The sequence below is a fragment of the Schistocerca nitens genome, chromosome 10, assembly GCF_023898315.1.
Source record: "Schistocerca nitens isolate TAMUIC-IGC-003100 chromosome 10, iqSchNite1.1, whole genome shotgun sequence".
NCBI classification, from domain to species: Eukaryota; Metazoa; Arthropoda; class Insecta; order Orthoptera; family Acrididae; genus Schistocerca; species Schistocerca nitens.
In genome coordinates this window covers 25,734,812-25,757,766 of record NC_064623.1, presented here as the reverse complement: position 1 = coordinate 25,757,766, position 22,955 = coordinate 25,734,812, and the positions used below count along the sequence as shown (strand labels likewise).

General features: G+C 41.5%; 1 protein-coding gene across 2 annotated transcripts in view; it reads right to left on the bottom strand.

The window, feature by feature from the left end:
* Positions 1 to 17,220: 17,220 nt before the first annotated feature.
* The window catches only part of LOC126210576 (uncharacterized), a 71,396-nt gene continuing 65,661 nt past the window's right edge, over positions 17,221 to 22,955 (bottom strand). Inside the window, exon 2 of one of the 2 annotated variants that reach the window (XM_049939839.1) lies at positions 17,221 to 17,580. In XM_049939839.1, the coding sequence (XP_049795796.1) occupies positions 17,429 to 17,580 (152 nt within the window). In that variant the 3' untranslated portion in view covers positions 17,221 to 17,428. The remainder of the gene's footprint in view (positions 17,581 to 22,955) is intronic. The other variant, XR_007540707.1, reaches the window with a different exon arrangement.

Sequence of the window (22,955 nt, the reverse complement as noted above, 5' to 3'; positions counted from 1 at the left end):
CGTGCCAGGAATCTCACTGATTGGAGTAGAATTGTCTCCAGTGACGAGTCCCGCTACGAAATGGCCCCGATGTCTGGTGACGCTCTGGCACTGGTGGGATACCAGTTTGTCTGTGGCCCGCCATACAGCCGACAACCAGGAGCGACAGTCTGGGATTCCACTGCACTTAATAGCAGGACCTCTTTGGTTGTCATCCGCGGAATCCTCACAGCACACTGGTGCGTCGACGATATTCTACGCCCTCTTTTGTTGCCGTTCTTGGAAGTCCATCGTGGGCTTGCGTTTCACTAAGATAATGCCATTCCGCACACGGTGAGAGTTCCTACTGTTTCTCTTCATGCTTGCCAAACCCTAGCGTGGCCATCAAGCGCGTTGGATTTCTCCAAAATTGAGAACGTTGTGAGCATTATTGGCAGGGCCGTCGGACCAGCCGGTATTTTGACGTCCTAACGCGTCAGTCGGACAGAATGTATCACGAAGTCCCTCAGGAGGACATCCAATAACTTTATCACTGAATGTCAAGCCGAATAACTGCTTGCATGAAGGGCAGATGAGGACCAACATATTACTGACTCCCTCAAGTTCTGAAGCTCTTTCTCTTGAATAAATCACCCCATTTTTTTCTGAAACTGTAATAATTTGTTTGTCTGTACATGTACATCACATCTACAGATTTCCGGCCCATTAGGATAATCCCTTTGTTGTGCGCCTTTTATTTTTTTTCTTACACTGTAACGTTTGTGAATTCCTGCGTAATATATTCAGATTTCATTGCACAAATATCTTTTCTTGACTTTGAGGCGTAGCGCCGTATACCGATCCTGCCTTGGACGCGGTTAAGTGGATAGTGACAGATGGTGACGCGAGACTGGACGCGCACGTAGTGTATGTATCAGCCGATAGAGGACAATATTGGATAGGAGGACTGTGATTTTAGTTTCGATTGTGCCCACTAGAGTGCACTAAATTAATAGAATGTTTTTCATAAACTGTTCTAGTATTTTCATAAAGTGTTATTATTTCTTTTTTTTTCTTTTTCTTTCGAATAACCCATTTGAAGGGTACGATGAATCAACTTTGGCTACTCTTCATTGTATTAGATTTCTTCTGTTTCCAAATTTCCTTCATCCTTTTAGAGTGTTGTTCCCTTTCTTCTTGAGTCCACTTTCGTCTAGTTATTTTCTTTCTCTCCTGAAATTCCGCCTTTTGAACTGCCTTTCTGAAATGTGTTCTGTTTTCTATTGTGTCTATTGTAACTCCAGCATTTTCAATGTCCTTTTCAGTCTCTATGAACCATGCTGGCTTGGATTTGTAGCTATTGAGTAATGTGAATATCCGCTTGGTTAGTTTGTTGTTATCCATTCCGAATATATGTCCAAAAAACTGTAGTCTCCTCTTCCTCATTACCTCAGTTAGTTTCTCAGTTTTCAGATATAGCTCTTTGTTTGGTCTTAACCTGTATTCAGCATTATCGTTTCTTTAAGCGCCCAGTATTTTCCTTAAAATTCATCTTTCGACCTTCTCTAGTTTCTCAAGATCTCCATTTCTTATTAGTTTAAGTGTTTCTGCCGCATAGAGAGCTTCAGGTCTGGCCACTGTTTGGTAGTGTCTTAATTTCGCGTTCCAGGACAAGGATTTTTTATTATAAACGTTTTTGATCATATGAAACACTCTTTCCATTTTGTGCACTCTAGTTTCTATAGCTATCTTTTCTTTGGCATTGTATGTAATCCACTCTCCTAGGTATTTAAAGGAATCTGTTTTGTGTATTGTGTTGTTGTCAACTGCAATATTTTGAGGAGCATCACAGATGTTTGTCATAAACTTTGTTTTTTCATAGGATATTTGTAGTCCTACTTTGGCTGCTTGTTTTTGTAGTTCCCTTATTTGCTCTTGGGAATTGTCTAGTGAATCTGTAATCAATGCCATGTCATCTGCGAAGGCTAAACAGTCGACAGTGATCTTGTTTGGATTTCTCCCTAGTTGAATCCCTTTAGTATTGATGGCCTTCCTCCACTCTCGAACTACCTTCTCCAAGACACATCTTTTTGCAGTTTCTTCAGTTTTAATCTACAGTTCATAACCATCACTGGTAAGAGGGAGATTCCCCTATAATTGCTAGGATCTGTTTTCTTCCCTTTTTTATGTAGTGGATGTATTAATGCAGATGTCCAGTCTGGTGGTAATCTGTGTGTTGGCCAGATTTCTTTTAGTATTTCTGATAGACACTGTATCATGTTGTCACTAGAGTACTTCCATAGTGCAGCAACTATATTATCCTCTCCAGGGGCTTTATTATTTTTAAGCTCTTTTATGATTTCTTTTATTTCTTTTGTGGTTGGCGGCTTGGAGTCTGGTGGTGTTGGGTTTACAATATTGAAATTAAATTTTTCTTTCGGTGGATAACAGTTATGTAGTTCTTCAAAATATTCAGCAAGTATTCTACAGTTCTCTATGCTATTGTATGCAGTTTACAGCGTTTTTGGGTCCGTGAAAAATAGACTAGGAGGAGAGTATTTCTTTAAGTTACTTTTGAAGGTTTTGTAAAAGTCCCTAGCATTGTTCTGTTTGAAGTTGGAGTCTATTGATTCTAGTTGGTGTTTTATGTATTGAACCTGGATCTTTTTAAGGCCTTTTGAAGCTTGTTTCTGGGCTTCTTTTAGGGAGTTCCTATTTTTATCATTTTTGTTGGCATTCCAAATGTTCCAAGCTCGTTGTCTTGTTAGGATTAGTTTGTCACACTCATCATTCCACCAGGCATGTTTCCATTTTTTGGTAAGGAGAATGGTTTCTTCTGCTGTCTGTACTATATCTTTTTGAAGTAGTTCCCATGTTTTAGGTGTTTTCTTTTCCAAAAGTGTCCTGAAATTGTGTTCCTTGGTTAATTTCTGAGTGTCAAACTTTTTAGGTTGATATTCGCTCTTTCTTTTATATATTGGTCTAATTTTGAATTTAACGACAGATAGATAGTGATCTGAATCTAAACTTGCACTCTTAGCAACTTTTACATTGAGTATCTCTGATGCAGACAGTCTGCTTATAGCAACATGGTCAAGTTGTTTCTCCCCACAGACTGGATTCGGGTATACCCATGTAGTTTGTTTTCTAGGGAGTTTTTTGAAATATGTAGACTTTAGAACTATGTCATGTTCTCTGCATAAACTAATAAGTCTTTCTCCATTTGCATTGGTTCTTTTATGTGCAGGGAATTTGCCTACTATGGATTGGTGATGACGTTCTTTGCCGATTTGAGCATTAAAGTCTCCCAACAATATTATTGTGTTTTTGGATGAAATCTGGTCTAAGGTGTTTGACAGTTCCTGCCAAAAAATTTCTGTTTGTTCTTTTTGTGTTCTGTTTTTCTCATTTGTTGGTGCATGTGAGTTTACAATGGTATACAGTTCGTTTACTGATTTGAAGGTTAATGTTGAAAGCCTTTCATTGACAGATTTAAATCCTACTATCGAGTTTAATATATTTTGGTTTACAATGAATCCTGTTCCAAATTGGGGTACATTCTTCATAACTCTTTTTCCTGGCTTCCCTTTGAAGATTCTGAATCCCTCTGCATCAAATGAATGTTCATCAGTATACCTTGTTTCTTGGAGTGCAGTTATCATTATATTTTTCTGTTTTATAAAATTTATTAACGTTTTAAGTTTTCCTGTTATTAGAAGTGAGTTTACGTTGAACGTTGCAAGTAGTTTATATTTTTGTGTTTAATTTTATTTGTTGCTTGCTTAAGGGGCTCCGGAAAGGCTCAAAATCATGAAAAGTTCAATTTTTACTTTTTTGCGTTTTCTGAATCTGCAGACTATTACCTTTTAATAGATATATAATTTATTCAATTCCGAAGAATACAAATATTTTTAATTTTTTTTTGAAATGTGTTCTACATGGGCGTGACCCACTGTGGCGCTGTTAAACTGCTGTCAAATGGTGTTATTATTAACGTCCGTGTTCATCAGGTACATTTTAGTGATGTGAGATAAAGTATGTGTAGTGGCTAACCTGTGATGGTTCAATATATATCGCTGGTGTGATTGTCGATTGTTTCATGTTTATTTACTCTGTCGTTATCTCGAAAATATTCGTAATTAATTCTGTTTCTTGAGTCTCTGTTTTGTTGAAGTATAATAATGAGTAAAAGTAAAGTTATTAGAAATCCTCTGAAGGCTTTTAAGAAAAGGAGAAATGTTGGAAAGCGAAAGGAATTTAGAAATATGGGAATGAAGATAGGTTCTAACATGGTACGAGCGATGCTTGCTTTAGACAAGGAACGCCTTCGGGCTGCAGACAGGGCTGTAAAGAGTCTAGAAATACAAGCAAGAGTAAACAGGAGGAGGAACAAGAGGAAGCTGGAGGAGGAGTTTGCAGAGGATGAAGATAATCCATCCTATGGACCTGGAATGCAATAAAAAGTTAATCCAATCTTTGTCGCTCGATTCCCAAAACTTTTATTTTCTCATACTAATTACATGTTTTCTAAGGATCTTCCAAACATATTTGTTTCAAACTTTCAGTAAATGTTACACAGTACCTTCTGCATAATTTAACACAGCCTTTTTCCAAAAAAAACTGTATATTTTTGAATATATAAATAAAAAATTGCAAAAAAATGTTGTGAATTTTCATTACAATTGAAAAAAATCATCTTTAATAACTGAACTAAAATTTTGTAAAATCCCTGTGTCAAGTTGTAGCCCATATTCCAATAAATAATCTGTAAAAAGTTCAACTTCCTACCTCAAATACTTTGTGAGGAAAGATGTAATTTATAAGCGTTATTTTAACATTGCAAGTATAGGGCGTTCCGGAGCCCCTTAAGGCAGGTTTCACGATGCTCCGACTCATCCTTCGCACATTGCTGTAGGCCCCCAGAATCCGAATGCCTACTTTTAATTTCCTTAGAATTTATATATATAAAATGTTATAAATGTGTTTTAGCAGTATGACTGATGTGTGAGTGTGGTTTACGGTTAATACGAAGATAATTGTTTAACGTTTCAGTGCAGTAGTCTGTTAAGTGTATGAAATAATGTAATAGTGTACTATTACAGTGCAGATATTGTGAAGTTTCTCCTGTAACTACCTAGCAGGACCATTACCTACATTTTTATTCTCAGAAAAAGAGACTCATGCGAAAGAAGCTGAAGTGGAGATGTTTATTTAAACATCTTCTTTTTCGTCATAGTATCGTCATTTCAATTTGGGCTGATATGTTGTATGCATATCACACAAATACAATCTCAAATTGTTATACCTGCATTCGCAGTAAAAGTGCACCCAGAAATCATTCCTCTAGTGAGACGCACGCCTGTAAATATTTATTAATTTTTGCTTTCCGGAAGCTTTAGCTTTTATAACATCTACTCATTTTCTCTCTGGCTATCGAAGCCATTATAATGAACACCGTACACACATTTAAGATTTGATGCGAAATAATCTGGAACAGTAATTTCTGGAAGTTGTGTGAAATTGAATCGCATAGCTGATGAATAAACCAGAGTAAATTATTTTTCAAGAACTCGATTGTAAAAATAAATAGGGAAGAAAGGTTGCACCAAAATAAACTATACACTTCTTGTGTATAGAATTTGATCAAACTGTTCGTCATACGGTTGGAGTCACCTAACAATATGTACCTCGTTGAATTTTCGTATACGTCCCTCCTCTCCTTAAATATCTTTACACAGTATACGAGTATTTATAGCAAAAATAAAATTGCCCAATAACACACCTTGTTTTATTTAAGCTTTTTTCTGACACATTTAGCTTACTTTGTTTTAGAGGGTTGGGACCACGGGTTTACAGGCAGTTGCTGGATCTCTCGGATCGTGCGTGAATAGACTATTGTTCATAATTCAGAATACAGTGAGTAATAACAGTGAAATGAAGAGACAATATCTAAATTCCTTCCGTGAAAAATAGTTGCAGGCCGAAAATTATAAGGAGCGGTTACAAAAATTTGATGCTAATGACTGGGCATTCTCTCATTGGCTGTTAAACATGACGGCGTGAAGGCCGTGAGTGAATATTTACAATAAGAAAGACACGTATCAAATAATATTATAAGAAAGAGAAGTCAATCTCTTATTAAATTATTGCCAAAATAATTTTCTGCAGAAGACGACAAAACCAATGAAACGCAATTAACTTCGACTTTACACGGCGTGAAACATCACCATTCATACAGTTCTCAAGATTCTGGTAATAAGTTACATATCCACATGTGTTGAGAGAATCCTCTGTATGAACGTTGAAACCAGGGTCAACGTGTAGAAATAAACTTTCGATTTTGCAAAAGATTGACTGTTTATTATTTCTCCATGAAGATATTACTTCTTTAATTCTACGCTTCTGAATATATCAGAGCGTCGCCTATTATAACCCAACTGTTTCATATGTTCTCACCGACTACTGCTACAAAAATTCAAGAATTTGCAGGTGCTGCTTTGACTTTCTGAAAACTACACAATTGTAGCAACAAAAACTACATAATAATGAAGTTCAATACGTGCAAAGTTAAGTGACTGGTTTTATTAACCGTGTACCATACTAGATGTTAACGTCTCACGTTCTAGCCCATTCATCACTAAAAACAAGTCAGTTTTATTATTCTATGAATTTCTTCATGACGTTTATACAGGGTGTTACAAAAAGGTACGGCCAAACTTTCAGGAAACATTCCTCACACACAAAGAAAGAAAATATGTTATGTGGACATGTGTCCCGAAACGCTTACTTTCCACGTAAGAGCTCATTTTATTACTTCTCTTCAAATCACATTAATCATGGAATGGAAACACACAGCAACAGAACATACCAGCGTAACTTTAAACACTTTGTTACAGGAAATGTTCAAAATGTCCTCCGTTAGTGAGGATACATGCATCCACCCTCCTCGCATGGAATCCCTGACGCGCTGATGCAGCCCTGGAGAATGGCGTATTGTATCACAGCCGTCAACAATACGAGCAGGAAAAGTCTCTACATTTGGTACCGGGGTTGCGTAGACGAGAGCTTTGAAATGCCCCCATAAATGAAAATCAAGAGGGTTGAGGTCAGGAGAGCGTGGAGGCCATGGAATTGGTCCGCCTCTACCAATCCATCGGTCACCGAATCTTTTGTTGAGAAGCGTACGAACACTTCGACTGAAATGTGCAGGAGCTCCATCGTGCATGAACCACATGTTGTGTCGTACTTGTAACGGCACATTTTCTAGCAGCACAGGTAGAGTATCCCGTATGAAATCATGATAACGTGCTCCATTGAGCGTAGGTGGAAGAACATGGGGCCCAATCATCACCAACAATGCCTGCCCAAAGGTTCACAGAAAATCTGTGTTGATGACGTGATTGCACAATTGCGTGCGGATTCTCGTCTGCCCACACATGTCGATTGTGAAAATTTACAATTTGATCACGTTGGAATGAAGCCTCATCCGTAAAGAGAACATTTGCACTGAAATGAGGATTGACACATTGTTGGATGAACCATTCGCAGAAGTGTACCAGTGGAGGCCAATCAGCTGCTGATAGTGCCTGCACACGCTATACAAGGTACGGAAACAACTGGTTCTCTCGTAGTACTCTCTATACAGTGACGTGGTCAACGTTACCTTGTACAGCAGCAACTTCTCTGACGCTGACATTAGGGTTATCGTCAACTGCACGAAGAATTGCCTCGTCCATTGCAGGTGTCCTCTTCGTTCTAGGTCTTCCCCAGTCGCGAATCATAGGCTGGAATGTTCCGTGCTCCCTAAGACGCCGATCAATTGCTTCGAACGTCTTCCTGTCGGGACACCTTTGTTGTGGAAATCTGTCTCGATACAAACGACTCGAAGAGGCCACATCATCTAATGATTGAATTGGCTGATGATGATGATGATGATGATGATGATTATGATGACAAACGTACCGCGCCACGGCTATTGCCCCGTGCTAATTCATACATCAAATGGGCATCTGCCAACTCCGCATTTGTAAACATTGCACTGACTGCAAAACTACGTTCTTGATGAACACTAACCTGTTGATGCTACGTACTGATGTGCTTGATGCTAGTACTGTAGAGCAATGAGTCGCATGTCAATACAAGCACCGAAGTCAACAATAACTTCCTTCAATTGGGCCAACTGGCGGTGAATCGAGGAAGTACATACTGACGAAACTAAAATGAGCTCTAACATGGAAATTAAGCGTTTCCGGACACCTGTCCACATAACATATTTTCTTTATTTGTGTGTGAGGAATATTTCCTGAAAGTTTGGCCGTACCTTTTCGTAACACCATATATAGAGTATCTGGTTACGCCCTATTTGGTATTAGCGTAGTTATGATTTTTCAGTGTACAGCTTTTCCTCTAGTGCTTGTAGTAAGAGAAACCGGTTGATAAATAAAGTTGAACACGTAGAGCTCGAAAGGTGTGTGTGTTCATTTTTGTAGCAACCTTCCTTGTCTTGTATGCCTGCAACTGCGTAAGGTTTGATTTGCGTAGACATGGCGCGCGCAGCATCGACATAGATGCTGCACCGCACAGAGATGAATCAGAGGTGATCTTTGCTCTGCGAAGACGAGCGCCAGATTTTATCTGTTGATAGCGAGGAGAGTTCTGGTTTCGTAGCAGCAAAGGACAAACAATGGAGATTTCTGGAATTACATTATGAATTAGTACAAGACTCATTCCGTAGAGAATAATAATTGATTTTTACATTGGTACGATTATATATGTGAGGAACGGATTACAGGTAATGATTGCATTTGTTTTCCTTGCGGTAGCGGTTTGATAACGCAACATTCTTGGTTCGTCAAACATCCAGATCAGGAGTCTCTTTGCTTTTTTTGATTTTTTTTTTAGTATTTATTCATCATTGAGAGGGAAATGGATTTAAGAATTAGGTTTGGAATTTTGTTTAAGGAGAGATTATACATGTGATGTTCAATTTTTGTAATTCTTGGATTATTGGTACTGATTTCATGGAAATTTTATTAATTTTGAAATTTTAATAAATGTTGTTAAATCATAGGAAACGAAATTGGAACTGAGTTTATTTAAACCACAATTATTGTCCACACCCCAATAGCCAATTACTTTTCAATTTGTTTACGAACCATTATCAGAAAATTGTGAACCAAGAATGATAGCAATGTTTTAAGAATACGCATTGCACCTCTGCCTATCTCTGTATTTAGATTTTGCAGCTCTGTTATCGGGCCGCGGTGTAACCACGAGAGCAGTTTGCACCTAGGTATGATAATCTATGTAGAGAACAGACTCTTCCTTTAACTAACTTTCACAGGGACCAACTTCACTTTCAAAGTAATCAGTTTTCCTTAATCAAATTTCGTAGTCATTTTTTATTACAATAAGTTTGAGTCAGGGTGTGTTTTTCTTAACATTCTCGCAGTTAGATTTCTCTACATATTATCGCAGTTGAATTTTTGTCACCAACAGTTACCGTTACGCTACCTACATTCCAGAGTCACTTTCAGATTCACTTTCACTCACCTAAAGCAAATCGAAAAAGCTAACTTCAGAGTTAAAGGCTTTAATTATGTCACAGCTCTAGGCAGTTAGAGTTAAAAGCTTCTTTGTAATAATAACAGTTTTTTCTAGATGTAAAGTGTCTGATAACGACTTCAAATCACTAGTGTGGATAACCTTATAGATGTGTTTCTGTAGTTAATATCGTTCTTAACATAGCGTTAAGTTAGCAACTTACCTTGCATCATTATTGTTTTAATTTCCAATTTTAGTTTAATTCTGTAATCACTGGTATGACATCACGTATCTTCTCAACTTCTTTCTGTGTTCTCTCCTTTTCGGTGATTCAGTTTCTTTGTCGGGCAGTGACTGTACGTGTTCACATTTGTCCAACTGTTGCTTTCCCTGTATTGTCCCGAGTACGTATTGCGTATCTTCTAGAACGACTCAGTGAGTGGGTCTAAGAAAGTCTTGAACGGTAACAGTACTTGTTCTGCGGGGTTTTGAAGTAGTTATGAGGCTGTGAATCATAATTTAGAGTTGGTGCCGCAAAGAGAGAGTCAAGCAACAGTCCTAGTGAAACCTACAATAAGTACTTCAGTCTCGGTGGTGCGCAAGACAGAATGCGAGGAGGAAAAGGAGAGACGATTACAACTGTTAGTTCAAGAGACATAGAAGGCGTGTGTTATTACCTATTAGCAGGACGACTCCATAAAGGCGGCTTAACAACAAATGAAGGGAACACAGCTAAAATGATGGTTTTTTAAACCAAGAACCAACTGCACGAAATGGGAAGAAAAACTATACGTCGGTTATTGATAATTATTGCTAGTGGTTGTGGAAATGGTGCCAAAATGCCTTTGTCAGAAATGGGTTGCAATGCCTTTATTATATTTCTATAGCTTTGTTCAGTATATTAAGATGATTGAAATCGTCAAAAATAATTGATTGTAGTATCAAAGTAGGGCCTGGAATCCAGACGGCAGTTAAGCGATCTAGGACTGAGTGATATCGCGGAGTCCTCTCAAGCATTTCAGCAGATTTAGTGATTCCACAGCTGGTGAACTTTAGGTGGGGGAACTTCTTCTTCTTCTTCTTCTTCTTCTTCTAACTTTTCATACCGCTGGCTGTTGCGAAAGGTGTGCCCATTATAGTCCTCAGTTCTTTTCGGGAAATTCTCAGTGAGTTTGAAGTAGGGCACGAAGATTCACAATCAGCATTATTGGAGGTGGGTTACTAGTTCCCGAATTTGCCCTAAAATCAAAATAAGATTCTTGGACACCTTGGTCGGAACTGGAAGATTAGATATGTTTTTAATTTGCTTCATGGGCAGTCTGTTCCAGACGAGAATACTGAGAGAGTAGTGGGTGCACGATTACCTGTTAATATGTGTAGTGAACTCGACGATCTGATCGTCATGTGGATTGCCACCTTGAGGTATAATTGAAGCAAAGTCGATTGCGACACCCAGATTTTGTGACTCTAATCCAAACGGATATTACTAAATTATATTTTTTATGCTTAAGACATGTTCATAACAACAGCACAACATTGCTGACTGCTTGCTGGTTCCAAATATACCATGCAATCCTCCTCAAATTGTGTTGTAGGATTACTGTAAGAACTCCTTTCTCGAATGTTGGAACCAGTTAAATTCAACATCTCATGTGTTACTACTATGAACTGAAGATCTGTAACAATGTAACAACTAAACTTGATATTACGGTAATAGGTTTCATGTGGGATCTACTTATATGGCTAATTCCATAACTATATCACGTGTGGACTAATGCTAGAGGACAAAGGATCATATTTACAATTTAAAACTATAGGTGTATTAAAATTCATGAAATTTTAATCACAATATTAAATTCTCCATAATTTTAGGCAAGTTACGAACTCGCTAAATCTGCGACCACTTTTAGAATAAGCACAAAAATTCCCTTCAGATGATACATTTTACAAAATATTGCCCAGTATTCGTAATAATTACATTTATTTTATTTTGCTACGATCTCCAAAGGGTTGTAGTGGAATTTTTGACTCAAGAACAGTTTATACCATATCAATATAGATTCTGAGTATATACGATGGAAAAACTCTTTCGAGTTGGAACTAATATAAATTAAAACATCACTGGACGTCAACAGCATAATTGGACTATGAAGTTCATTTATGTATTCTGTTTCTGTCCTCACATCTCCTAAATTCGTGCACAGAGACATGTCTAAAAATAGATTTTTGAGAGAGACCAAAAAGCAGTTCAGGGTGAGGTGACGCTGAGTTAGGTACTTGAGACGGACAGCTATTTTTTGTGAATACCTTCCAAAAGTTCGTTGGTAACAATGCGAAAACGTGGTCGTTGGGCTGTTGTTACAATGATCTTTTATTGTGAACTGTGTTTACAAAATAAACATCGTGGATTAAATAATGGTCCTTTGTGACTTATTTATATCTACATAGCAGAAGTGAACTCTGGGCCCAAACTCCTGGGATGAGCAACAGCTAGTTTAATTCATCATCTGTTATTAATGAAATCCATGGGTTGGATTTGTGTCATCAGTTCCATGGGAGCTCAGAATTACAATTCTAATTGACCTCAAGTTTGGATAACGCCACAACCCACCCCTTCATCATTATTTTTGCAGCAGCCGAGAAATTCAGCATAGTCCAGCCATTTATTTATTCCATCATCTATTAGTCCGTCGCTTCCTCTCCCCTCCCCATGTCTGTCCATCTCCCCTTCCCCCATCTCTACATCTACATCTACATCCATACTCCGCAAGCCACTTGACGGTGTGTGGCGTAGGGTACCTTGAGTACCTCTATCGGTTCTCCTTTCTATTCCAGTCTTGTATTGTTCGTGGGAAGAAGGATTGTCGGTATGCCTCTGTGTGGGCTCTAATCTCTCTGATTTTATCCTCACGGTCTCTTCGCGATATATACGTAGGAGGGAGCAATATACTGCGTGACTCCTCGGTGAAGGTATGTTCTCGAAACTTCAACAAAAGCCCGTACCGAGCTACTAAGCGTCTCTCCTGCAGAGTCTTGCACTGGAGTTTATCTATCATCTCCGTAACGCTTTCGCGATTACTAAATGATCCTGTAACGAAGCGCGCTGCTCTCCGTTGGATCTTCTCTATCTCTTCTATCAACCCTATCTGGTACGCATCCCACACCGGTGAGCAGTATTCAAGCAATGGGCGAACAAGTGTACTGTAATCCTACTTCCTTTGTTTTCGGACTTCATTTCCTTAGGATTCTTCCAATGAATCTCAGTCTGGCGTCTGTTTTACTGACGATCAACTTTATACGATCATTCCATTTTAAATCACTCCTAATGCGTACTCCCAGATAATTTATGGAATTAGCTGCTTCCAGTTGCTGACCTGCTATATTGTAGCTAAATGATATGGGATCTTTCTGTCTGTGTATTCGCATCACATTACACTTGTCTACATTGAGATTCAGTTCCCATTCCCTGCACCATGCGTCAATTCGCTGCAGATCCTCCTGCATTTCAGTACAATTTTCCATTGTTACAACCTCTCGATATCCCTCAACAGCATCCGCAAAAAGTCTCAGTGAACTTCCGAAGTGATCCACAAGGTCATTTATGTATATTGAGAATAGCAACGGTCCTACGACACTCCCCTGCGGCACACGTGAAATCACTCTTACTTCGGAAGACATCTCTCCATTGAGAATGAGATGCTGCGTTCTGTTATCTAGGAACTCTTCAATCCAATCACAGAATTGGTCTGATAGTCCATATGCTCTTACTTTGTTCATTAAACGACTGTGGGGAACTGTATCGAACGCCTTGCGGAAGTCAAGAAACACGGCATCTACCTGGGAACCCGTGTCTATGTCCCTCTGAGTCTCGTGGACGAATAGCGCGAGCTGGGTTTCACACGATCGTCTTTTTCGAAACCCATGCTGATTCCTACAGAGTAGATTTCTAGTCTCCAGGAAAGTCATTATATTCTCTGTCCATCTCCCCTTCCCTCATCTTTCTGCTCATGCTCATCTCCTCTTCGTCCCCTCTCTCTGTCAATATTCTCTTGCTCTCCCTCAGTCCTTCCTCCTCCTCTTATCTCTATCGAACCCATGACTCTGTGCATCTCCTCCTCCCCTTCCTCTCTCTGTCCGTCTCCACCCCTCCTGCCCTCTGTCTGTCCATCTCCTTATCTCTCTCTATCTATCTATCTCTCTCTCTCTCTCTCTGTCTACCTCCTGCTCCCCCCTCTCTCTTCCCTGTCCAACACCTTGTTATTACCCACAACCCCACCCCAATGGGAGATTGGAGGTTTTTAGCCCCACAGACTTCTCTCCAGACGGCAAATAATATGTGTACCAAGTTCGCTCGAAGTCGATCCAGGAGCTTCGGCGAGATGTAGAACATCCGCTTATGTGACATATTGCACATTTATATAACTGATTCTCTGTTATTTTACACCAAACACTATTGCACTATGCCTCTGTCACATGTCATTTGGTATATATTTGTTTATACGGATGCACACTTGATATAGTCTTTTGTTACTTCATACACCTTTCTGCCCCCTCCCCCACTTTCCTCCCCTATACCAGCAATGCCCAGTGCTAATTTTGCATGCTGAGTAGAGTGTTGTGCTTAGCCAATAGTTTCACCTATTGTAATTGCTACTTACCTTTAGGCTTTGGCGCTTTTGCCCCCACCCCTTCATCACCCCTCCCCAACCACCACCACCATCACTACAGATTTATAAACATTCGATCTTTATATGAATTGTGCATTTAATACCTTACATTTTATGCATTATATCTCTTCTTCAACGTATTGGTTACAACATATAATACTTTAACGGCAGACTTTCGTAATTTTCTATACCATATTTATGTATGACACATAGACCTACTTTATAGTAAGATTCGACATTTGGTTCTGTTCTGTCACGGTTATAATTGTTCTACACAGCACTAATGTATGGGTTTTTCTCATTAAACCAGTACATGAAGTACGATATTTCTTTCGGCATGACGGTCATATTTTCGTGCTGTAAGCATATTATTTACATCTTATATTCACACATAGCACTGTTCTTCCAAAGATGTATTTACAGACGTATTCACATGTAGCGCAGTTCTTCCAAAGACGTATGATTTGATGTACCTGTGATCTTTTCGTAGCAACATAGACTTAGAACCTACGTTTTTCATCTTTCACTGCCAGTCGACCAGTAACTTCCATTGTATTTGTTCAGACCACGCTCACTGCACATGTAACTACTGTACTGATGTTCATTCTGCGTGGCTCAATCGGTTTACGGCTGGAAAACATGTTTCCTACCTGTCTGCAACACACTTTAGTGATTTTATACGTTGTCCTTTTCTCCACACTGAAGCAACCAGTGCATTAGATTGTGACTTCACCTAAAGTCTAATTAAGTAGTATTATTTCGATGATTTTTATTTGACATTGGAATGGCATACTGATGTTAAATTGTGGTCCTTCTCACTTTCTATGCATTTTTACAAAACTTTTTTTCATTGTTGTACTTGATAATGCATTAAGATCGAAATACGATAGAAGTACAAAACAAAAAAGTTGAGAGGAAAGTGGTGGACGTATCATTGAAACATTATTACATGACTGTGGCCCAAAAATATGAAAAGATTATCAACAAATAGGAGACACATTACCCATCATACTTTTAAAAGTCAGGTACTCCAAGTGAGCTGAATACAAAAACTAAATACCAACAGAACGTTTTCTAACATTTTTACGTCACCCATACACATTCATATCCCCTACCCTAATAGTAGTGGGGACTCTTACTGCCACACTTGTATTAGTGAGTCATGTACTTAACAGATTCGGCTGAAATTTCTCCAAGTGTTCCTGAGGTATGCCTCAATGTTACATCCCTTTCATTCCCACCCCTAGGAATGCAGACGGTTCTTAGCCCCGCAGCGCTTTTGTCCAGATGGCAGGTTATATGCGAAATCGATGGAATGATTTAGGAAAAGATGACATACATCCATACACACATACATACATAGATACATTTTTGTAATACATGAATGGTATGATTTTATGACATCGTTGGCTGGGAGACACCATCTGAGTTAGTGCGACCACCTAGTGGAACTCTTTTTTTGACGCCATTTCGGCGATTTACATGTCGGTTATGTAATTCGTGATGTGACGGGTACGAGTGCAAATATTTTTATATGTTGGATCTTAATATGTACCGACATGAGTGTGTTGGCTGTATTCTCTCTGCGATGAAGGGCAAACACGACACATAATTTAGTACCTGATGTTTTCTGCACGTTCGTAACTGCATCACTAAGTGGAATATCACTCTCAATACAGACTAATTATTTTGCTTCTACTCGTCCACTCTTCAAAACTTGATCCACTGCCCAGGGGTAAATAAGCATTAATGGCATGGTCTTGCCACATGTGCGTGCTGGTACTGTTGTTGTTGCGGTCTTCAGTCCTGAGACTGGTTTGATGCAGCTCTCCATGCTACTCTATCCCGTGCAACCTTCTTCATCTTCCAGTACCTACTGCAGCCTACATCCTTCTGAATCTGCTTAGTGTATTCATCTCTTGGTCTCCTTCTACGATTTTTACCCTCCACGCTGCCCTCCAGTACTAAATTGGTGATCCCTTGATGCCTCAGAACACGTCCTACCAACCGACCCCTTCTTCTAGTCAAGTTGTGCTACGAACTCCTCTTCTCCCCAATTCTATTCAATACCTCCTCATTAGTTATGTGATCTACCCATCTAATCTTCAGCATTCTTCTGTACCACCACATTTCGAAAGCTTCTATTCTCTTCTTGTCCAAACTATTTATCGTCCACGTTTCACTTCCATACATGGCTACACTCCATACAAATACTTTCAGAAACGACTTCCTGACACTTAAATCAATGCTCGATGTTAACAAAGTTCTCTTCTTCAGAAACGCTTTCCTTGCCATTGCCTGTCTACATTTTATATCCTCTCTACTTCGACCATCATCAGTTATTTTGCTCCCCAAATAGCAAAACCCATTTACCACTTTAAGCGTCTCATTTCCTAATCTAATTCCGTCAGCATCACCCGACTTAATTCGACTACATTCCATTATCCTCGTTTTGTTTTGTTGATGTTCATCTTATAGTCTCGTTTCAAGACACTGTCCATTCCGTTCAACTGCTCTTCCAACTCCTTTGCTGTCTCTGACAGAATTACAATGTCATCGGCGAACCTCAAAGTTTTAATTTCTTCTCCATGGATTTTAATACCTACTCCGAACTTTTCTTTTGTTTCCTTTACTTCTTGTAATTATTTGTCCGCAAATGACCTAAACACTAATGTAATGTTGCTCAGTACAACGTCAGCACTTGCCAGTATAAATATCTGCTACATTCTGTGTATAGAGCGTTTATTTCTTGCTTTAGAAAGGATTGGGTAGCTGTTATTCCACTGCAGAGCGTGATTCCTTCCAGCAGAATTATTGTGAACTGGAAGTGCGTCACGGGTGTTCCCTATACGGAACACCTGAAATGAGATCTCAACCTCTGGCGTTTTCAAAGAAGGAGGTGCGACGCAATATGTGTGGGACAGTCTAGGGAACACCGTCGATGCCGGGGGAGACTGTGAAGCTACCAATGGCAGATGTGGCTGGCGTCAGAACAGAGACACACATGTGCTTCCTCGATGTACCGTCCACAATAGACACACCACGCAGCTGGTACCTTCTTTCAAAGATCTTTATTACAAATATGTGATCTCCAGATTAACAAACACTCTAATTACAAAACAATGTCAAAAAAACTGAATGTCAGAACTTTTACATAGTTTCTTTACGATACGAAGTGTTCTCTGTTGGACGCCCCAGGCGGTAGTAATACTAGTGTGCATGGCTAGGAGCGCCCACCACCACCGGGGAGAGGAGAGCTGCTACTGGTGGCTCACCTGCTGCGACAGCTTCGTCATGTCGATGGGCTTGATCCTCCTGAGCGCCGACAGCCGCTCGAGGCGCTCTCGCGCCTGCTGCTCCACCGCGATGACGAACGCGTCCTGGACATTGCTGTTCTGCGCCAGGTCCAGCGCTGCAACACACAGGTGCGGGGACACCGTCAGTGCACTGCAGCCAGCAGTCGGCAAGAGTCACGGCGACAGTCGTGGTACGCGCATGCGGTTTCTGACACAAAAATATTCTTTGAGAATGGGAAGAGTTACACCAAAATACACTCCTGGAAATGGAAAAAAGAACACATTGACACCGCTGTGTCAGACCCACCATACTTGCTCCGGACACTGCGAGAGGGCTGTACAAGCAATGATCACACGCACGGCACAGCGGACACACCAGGAACCGCGGTGTTGGCCGTCGAATGGCGCTAGCTGCGCAGCATTTGTGCACCGCCGCCGTCAGTGTCAGCCAGTTTGCCGTGGCATACGGAGCTCCATCGCAGTCTTTAACACTGGTAGCATGCCGCGACAGCGTGGACGTGAACCGTATGTGCAGTTGACGGACTTTGAGCGAGGGCGTATAGTGGGCATGCGGGAGGCCGGGTGGACGTACCGCCGAATTGCTCAACACGTGGGGCGTGAGGTCTCCACAGTACATCGATGTTGTCGCCAGTGGTCGGCGGAAGGTGCACGTGCCCGTCGACCTGGGACCGGACCGCAGCGACGCACGGATGCACGCCAAGACCGTAGGATCCTACGCAGTGCCGTAGGGGACCGCACCGCCACTTCCCAGCAAATTAGGGACACTGTTGCTCCTGGGGTATCGGCGAGGACCATTCGCAACCGTCTCCATGAAGCTGGGCTACGGTCCCCCAACATCGTGCAGCCCGCCTCCAGTGGTGTCGCGACAGGCGTGAATGGAGGGACGAATGGAGACGTGTCGTCTTCAGCGATGAGAGTCGCTTCTGCCTTGGTGCCAATGATGGCCGTATGCGTGTTTGGCGCCGTGCAGGTGAGCGCCACAATCAGGACTGCATACGACCGAGGCACACAGGGCCAACACCCGGCATCGTGGTGTGGGGAGCGATCTCCTACACTGGCCGTACACCACTGGTGATCGTCGAGGGGACACTGAGTAGTGCACAGTACATCCAAACCGTCATCGAACCCATCGTTCTACCATTCCTAGACCGGCAAGGGAACTTGCTGTTCCAACAGGACAATGCACGTCCGCATGTATCCCGTGCCACCCAACGTGCTCTAGAAGAAGTAAGTCAACTACCCTGGCCAGCAAGATCTCCGTATCTGTCACCCATTGAGCATGTTTGGGACTGGATGAAGCGTCGTCTCACGCGGTCTGCACGTCCAGCACGAACGCTGGTCCAACTGAGGCGCCAGGTGGAAATGGCATGGCAAGCCGTTCCACAGGACTACATCCAGCATCTCTACGATCGTCTCCATGGGAGAATAGCAGCCTGCATTGCTGCGAAAGGTGGATATACACTGTACTAGTGCCGACATTGTGCACGCTCTGTTGCCTGTGTCTATGTGCCTGTGGTTCTGTCAGTGTGATCATGTGATGTATCTGACCCCAGGAATGTGTCAATAAAGTTTCCCCTTCCTGGGACAATGAATTCACGGTGTTCTTATTTCAATTTCCAGGAGTGTATAATACCATACGACATAAGCGAATGAAAATAAGCAACGTAAACTACTTTTCGTGTCAAACTATCCCTTACTTCAAATTTCGTCCGAATAGCAAAAATGGCAGCATTTAAGTCTTTCAAGAACATCCTGAATGTGGGCTTTTCACGGCAATTTACTATCTATTTGAACACTAAGAAATTTGAACTGTTCAGCTTCTCTAATCATATGACCATCCTGTGAAATTAAAACGTCCGGTTTTGTTGAATTGTGTGTCAGAAACTGTAAAAACTGAGTCTTACTGTGATTTAGCATTAGTTTATTTTCTGCAAGTCATGAACATATGTTTCGAACTGCACTCTTTGAAACAGTGCAAACGTTGAGCACAACATCCTTTACTACCAAACTAGTGTCATCGGCAAACAGAAATATTTTAGAATTACTTGTAATACTAGAGAACGTATCATATATATAAATAAGGAATGAAAGTGGCCCCAACACTGATTCCTGGGGCACCCCTCATTTGAGAGTGAGTCACTCGGACCCCACATCTCAGCCATTCTCATCACCCTTTAGTCTTAGTCCTAGGAAGACTGTTATGGTCTGAAAATATACTTTTCCTTCCATCTCTTTGTTGGACGTCCAAGAGCTCTTCACCAAGTGGGTACGTACTGTAGTTTGGGACTGTTTTTCGGATTGTTGTACTAGGTATCCAAGTGAAATGTTCTAGTCAATTTTCTTTTTACTGTTCGCTCCCTGCTAGCTCGAGCTAGGTATACACGTGCGAGCTCTTCACTTTTGGAGTGATTATGCGAGTATATGTGTCGTGTAAACAGCACCGAGAATAACCTCGCCGGCAGTGTCAGAGAGCGTGGCAAGATGTCAGACGGTCGCGCTCTGCGAGTCCAGACGTGTCTAGTAGATGGCAGCCTACATGTCGCCGTAGCTCTCAGACGAGGAAAACTATGACGGCTGGAGAGAACCCGGCCGTACCTCGGCCCAGATTCGTGCCGTGCTTTCAGAGTTCGTACGGTACCACATCTTGGTAATATAGTTTGCCGCACTCATGTACCCGCAAATCAGACTTACGAAGCCGCGTGTTTCGAGTTATAATTTGTGGCCGTGCCACGTTTCTGACCGCAGAAATCGCCGTTTTTACCTCCTATACGAACAGCACGAGCGATCAGCCTGTTTCGGAAGTTCCAGACTTAAACAATGCAACGCAGTATAGAACACATAAAAGCACACACACACACACACATATTATATATAATTAACAAAAGACAAAAAATGATTGCCAGCAAATACACTCGATCTCTCGTTAATGCGAAAACATAAACGAAACACCAGAGCATGATCCACTGCGCCATACTGACGGTGCAATAAGTTGGTCATTGTGGATGTACTTTGATTGTCGTGAATACGCGCTGCGATGTGAATGTCACTGATGACTCACTGACACTCTCTCTGACGCTTACAGAAAGTTCTCGAAAGTAACTATCAGACGGTGTGCATCAGTCAAAATTCACATCTAGTGCAAACATTTCTGTGAAGGTGCCAAACTGTCTCAGAGCAAAAGATTCGCACGTGTATCGCACCCTTATAATGACTGTAGCTACGCTGTGGACTTTGCTTCTGGCTGGGTATTTGTAGCATGATTTCCAACGTCATGAACCACGAGAGCCCCCTGTTCGTTCCACCAGTCTCTGCATCTCCGCCAAAGCGAGTGCTCATAAACTGTATTTTACGTATGCCAAGGAGGTGGAAAACAGAAAGGGTATACAAGATACGGCACACTTGCCTGGATCAGCATAGTGCACTACAGTTAACCCATAACTATAGTCGAACACACCACTGTACTTCCCTTAGAGTCAACAGTACGTTTCGCTGCCGGCAGCTGGGAACATGCAGCATGCACCGCGGCTAATTTCACAGTGGTAAGACGCGGACAGAGGAGACTTTCGACACCATGCCAGTGGAGGCACTATGCGTGGTAATCGGGAGATACCTGACAGACATCACTATTAAATCTCGCACGGCAACATATTGGCTGAAAACAGATAGACCAGACACAATGAGAGACCTCTTAGGGGTAGGAAAAGCAGACCTCGGGAGACCTCGAAACCTGTAGAGTTAATTCGTGGCAAAGGGAGACAGACAACTGCGTAAAGACCCGTAGTCTGTACGCATTCTTGACCAACATCAGCTAGCGATTGAGAATGAAACATGTCAATCACAGGTTCGCTTCTTAACCGGCCATGGGCCACACCGCATGCAGTTGCTGCGTGTAGACCTGAGAGAGGGACCCCCGAACACGTCTCTGTACCGCGACGGCTGTCACGTTTACAGGACCAGACCTTGTAGAACGACCTCAACGACTACACACACAGAATGTCTACAGGGCGTCCGGAAATTCCCGTCACAAACTTCTAGGAATTGTAGAGTACAGTGACGACATAACATTTTGAATAGGAACTCATGTCCGAAAGTGTCATCCGATGACACTATAGAGTGTCGAAGCTACAGTCGCTGGTTCCTGTAAACGTATGTAGGTACAGCGTGATTCCGTGATTTCTAGGATGGTAGAGAAAGATGAATCTATCAATCTGAGTCGAAAGGTATAATCGAAAACCTTTCTGACACCTCTGACAATGAAATACGTGTACTGGTACTGTTTCCGCTAAGACTGCACGGTAGGCAACTATCACAGGTGATACTATGACTCAAAACGAGGAAGAAAAGTCGAGTAAATATGGGTTGTAGAATGCATACCTGACGAGCTGGGAGCACTTTTTCAACTTCACTACTGTGAAAACATCTCCGTCTATTGAGCATAGCTATTAAGGTATGCATTTTAGAGCCCATATTTACTGCACTTTTTTCTTGTTTCGGTCCATACTAACACATCTGAAAGTTGCATACCCTACAGTCTTGGTAACATAAGTACCACTGTCAGAGGTATCAGAACGGTTTCGGCTTATAACTTTCGACTCCTTCGTTCCGAAACAGCGATCCGTACCTCAAATTGACGCGTTTATCCTTCTCCATGATCCTAGAAAAACTGTATCATTATCATTCATCACAGAAACACCCTGTATATACATATATTTGCAGGCGCTGGCTCATATATAACTTTCACGGTCTGTGGCGTCACTGGATGAAGTTTTTGGATATGGGTCTATCCAAAATATAATGTACTCACTCCCCTCTAGAAGTCCTGGAAATCTATAACGGAAATTTCCGAAAACCGTGTAGAACGCTGCGTAAAGAGCATAGGAAGTATCGGGCGCAGGCGAGAAATGGTTCCACGGACAATATTAGCGAGAAAGATTACAGTTGTTCAATGGGGCATCAAGAGAATAAGTGTACATCAGACAGTAATGTTATATTGTAAGACAAATGTAGAAACAAGAGGAAAACACACGTTGTTCTGTGGAGTAATGTAACCCAGGTGTACGACCAAACCATCTCAGGTCGAGCGCTGAAAGTATTGGTGAGGTCTTCGCCTTCGGACGAATAGCAGAAGCAGATCGGGGGCAGCTACTCGGGAGCGAGAGGCTCCACGTCTTTCTGAGGTACTCCATCCCGGACAGCGCTGGTTGCGGCCTCTTATAAATGAAAACTCTTCCTTGTCATGCCATTTTCTTATCTTCTTCAAAGATAAATTGTTAATTTTAAAAATCTCCATTTCGTTCGAAAATGGTTCAAATGGCTCTGAGCACTATGGGACTTAACATCTGAGATCATCAGTCCCCTAGACAACTTAAACCTAACTAACCTAAGGACATTCACACACATCCATACCCGAGGCAGGATTCGAAGCTGCGACCGTATCAGCAGCGCGGTTCCGGACTGAAGCGCCTAGAAC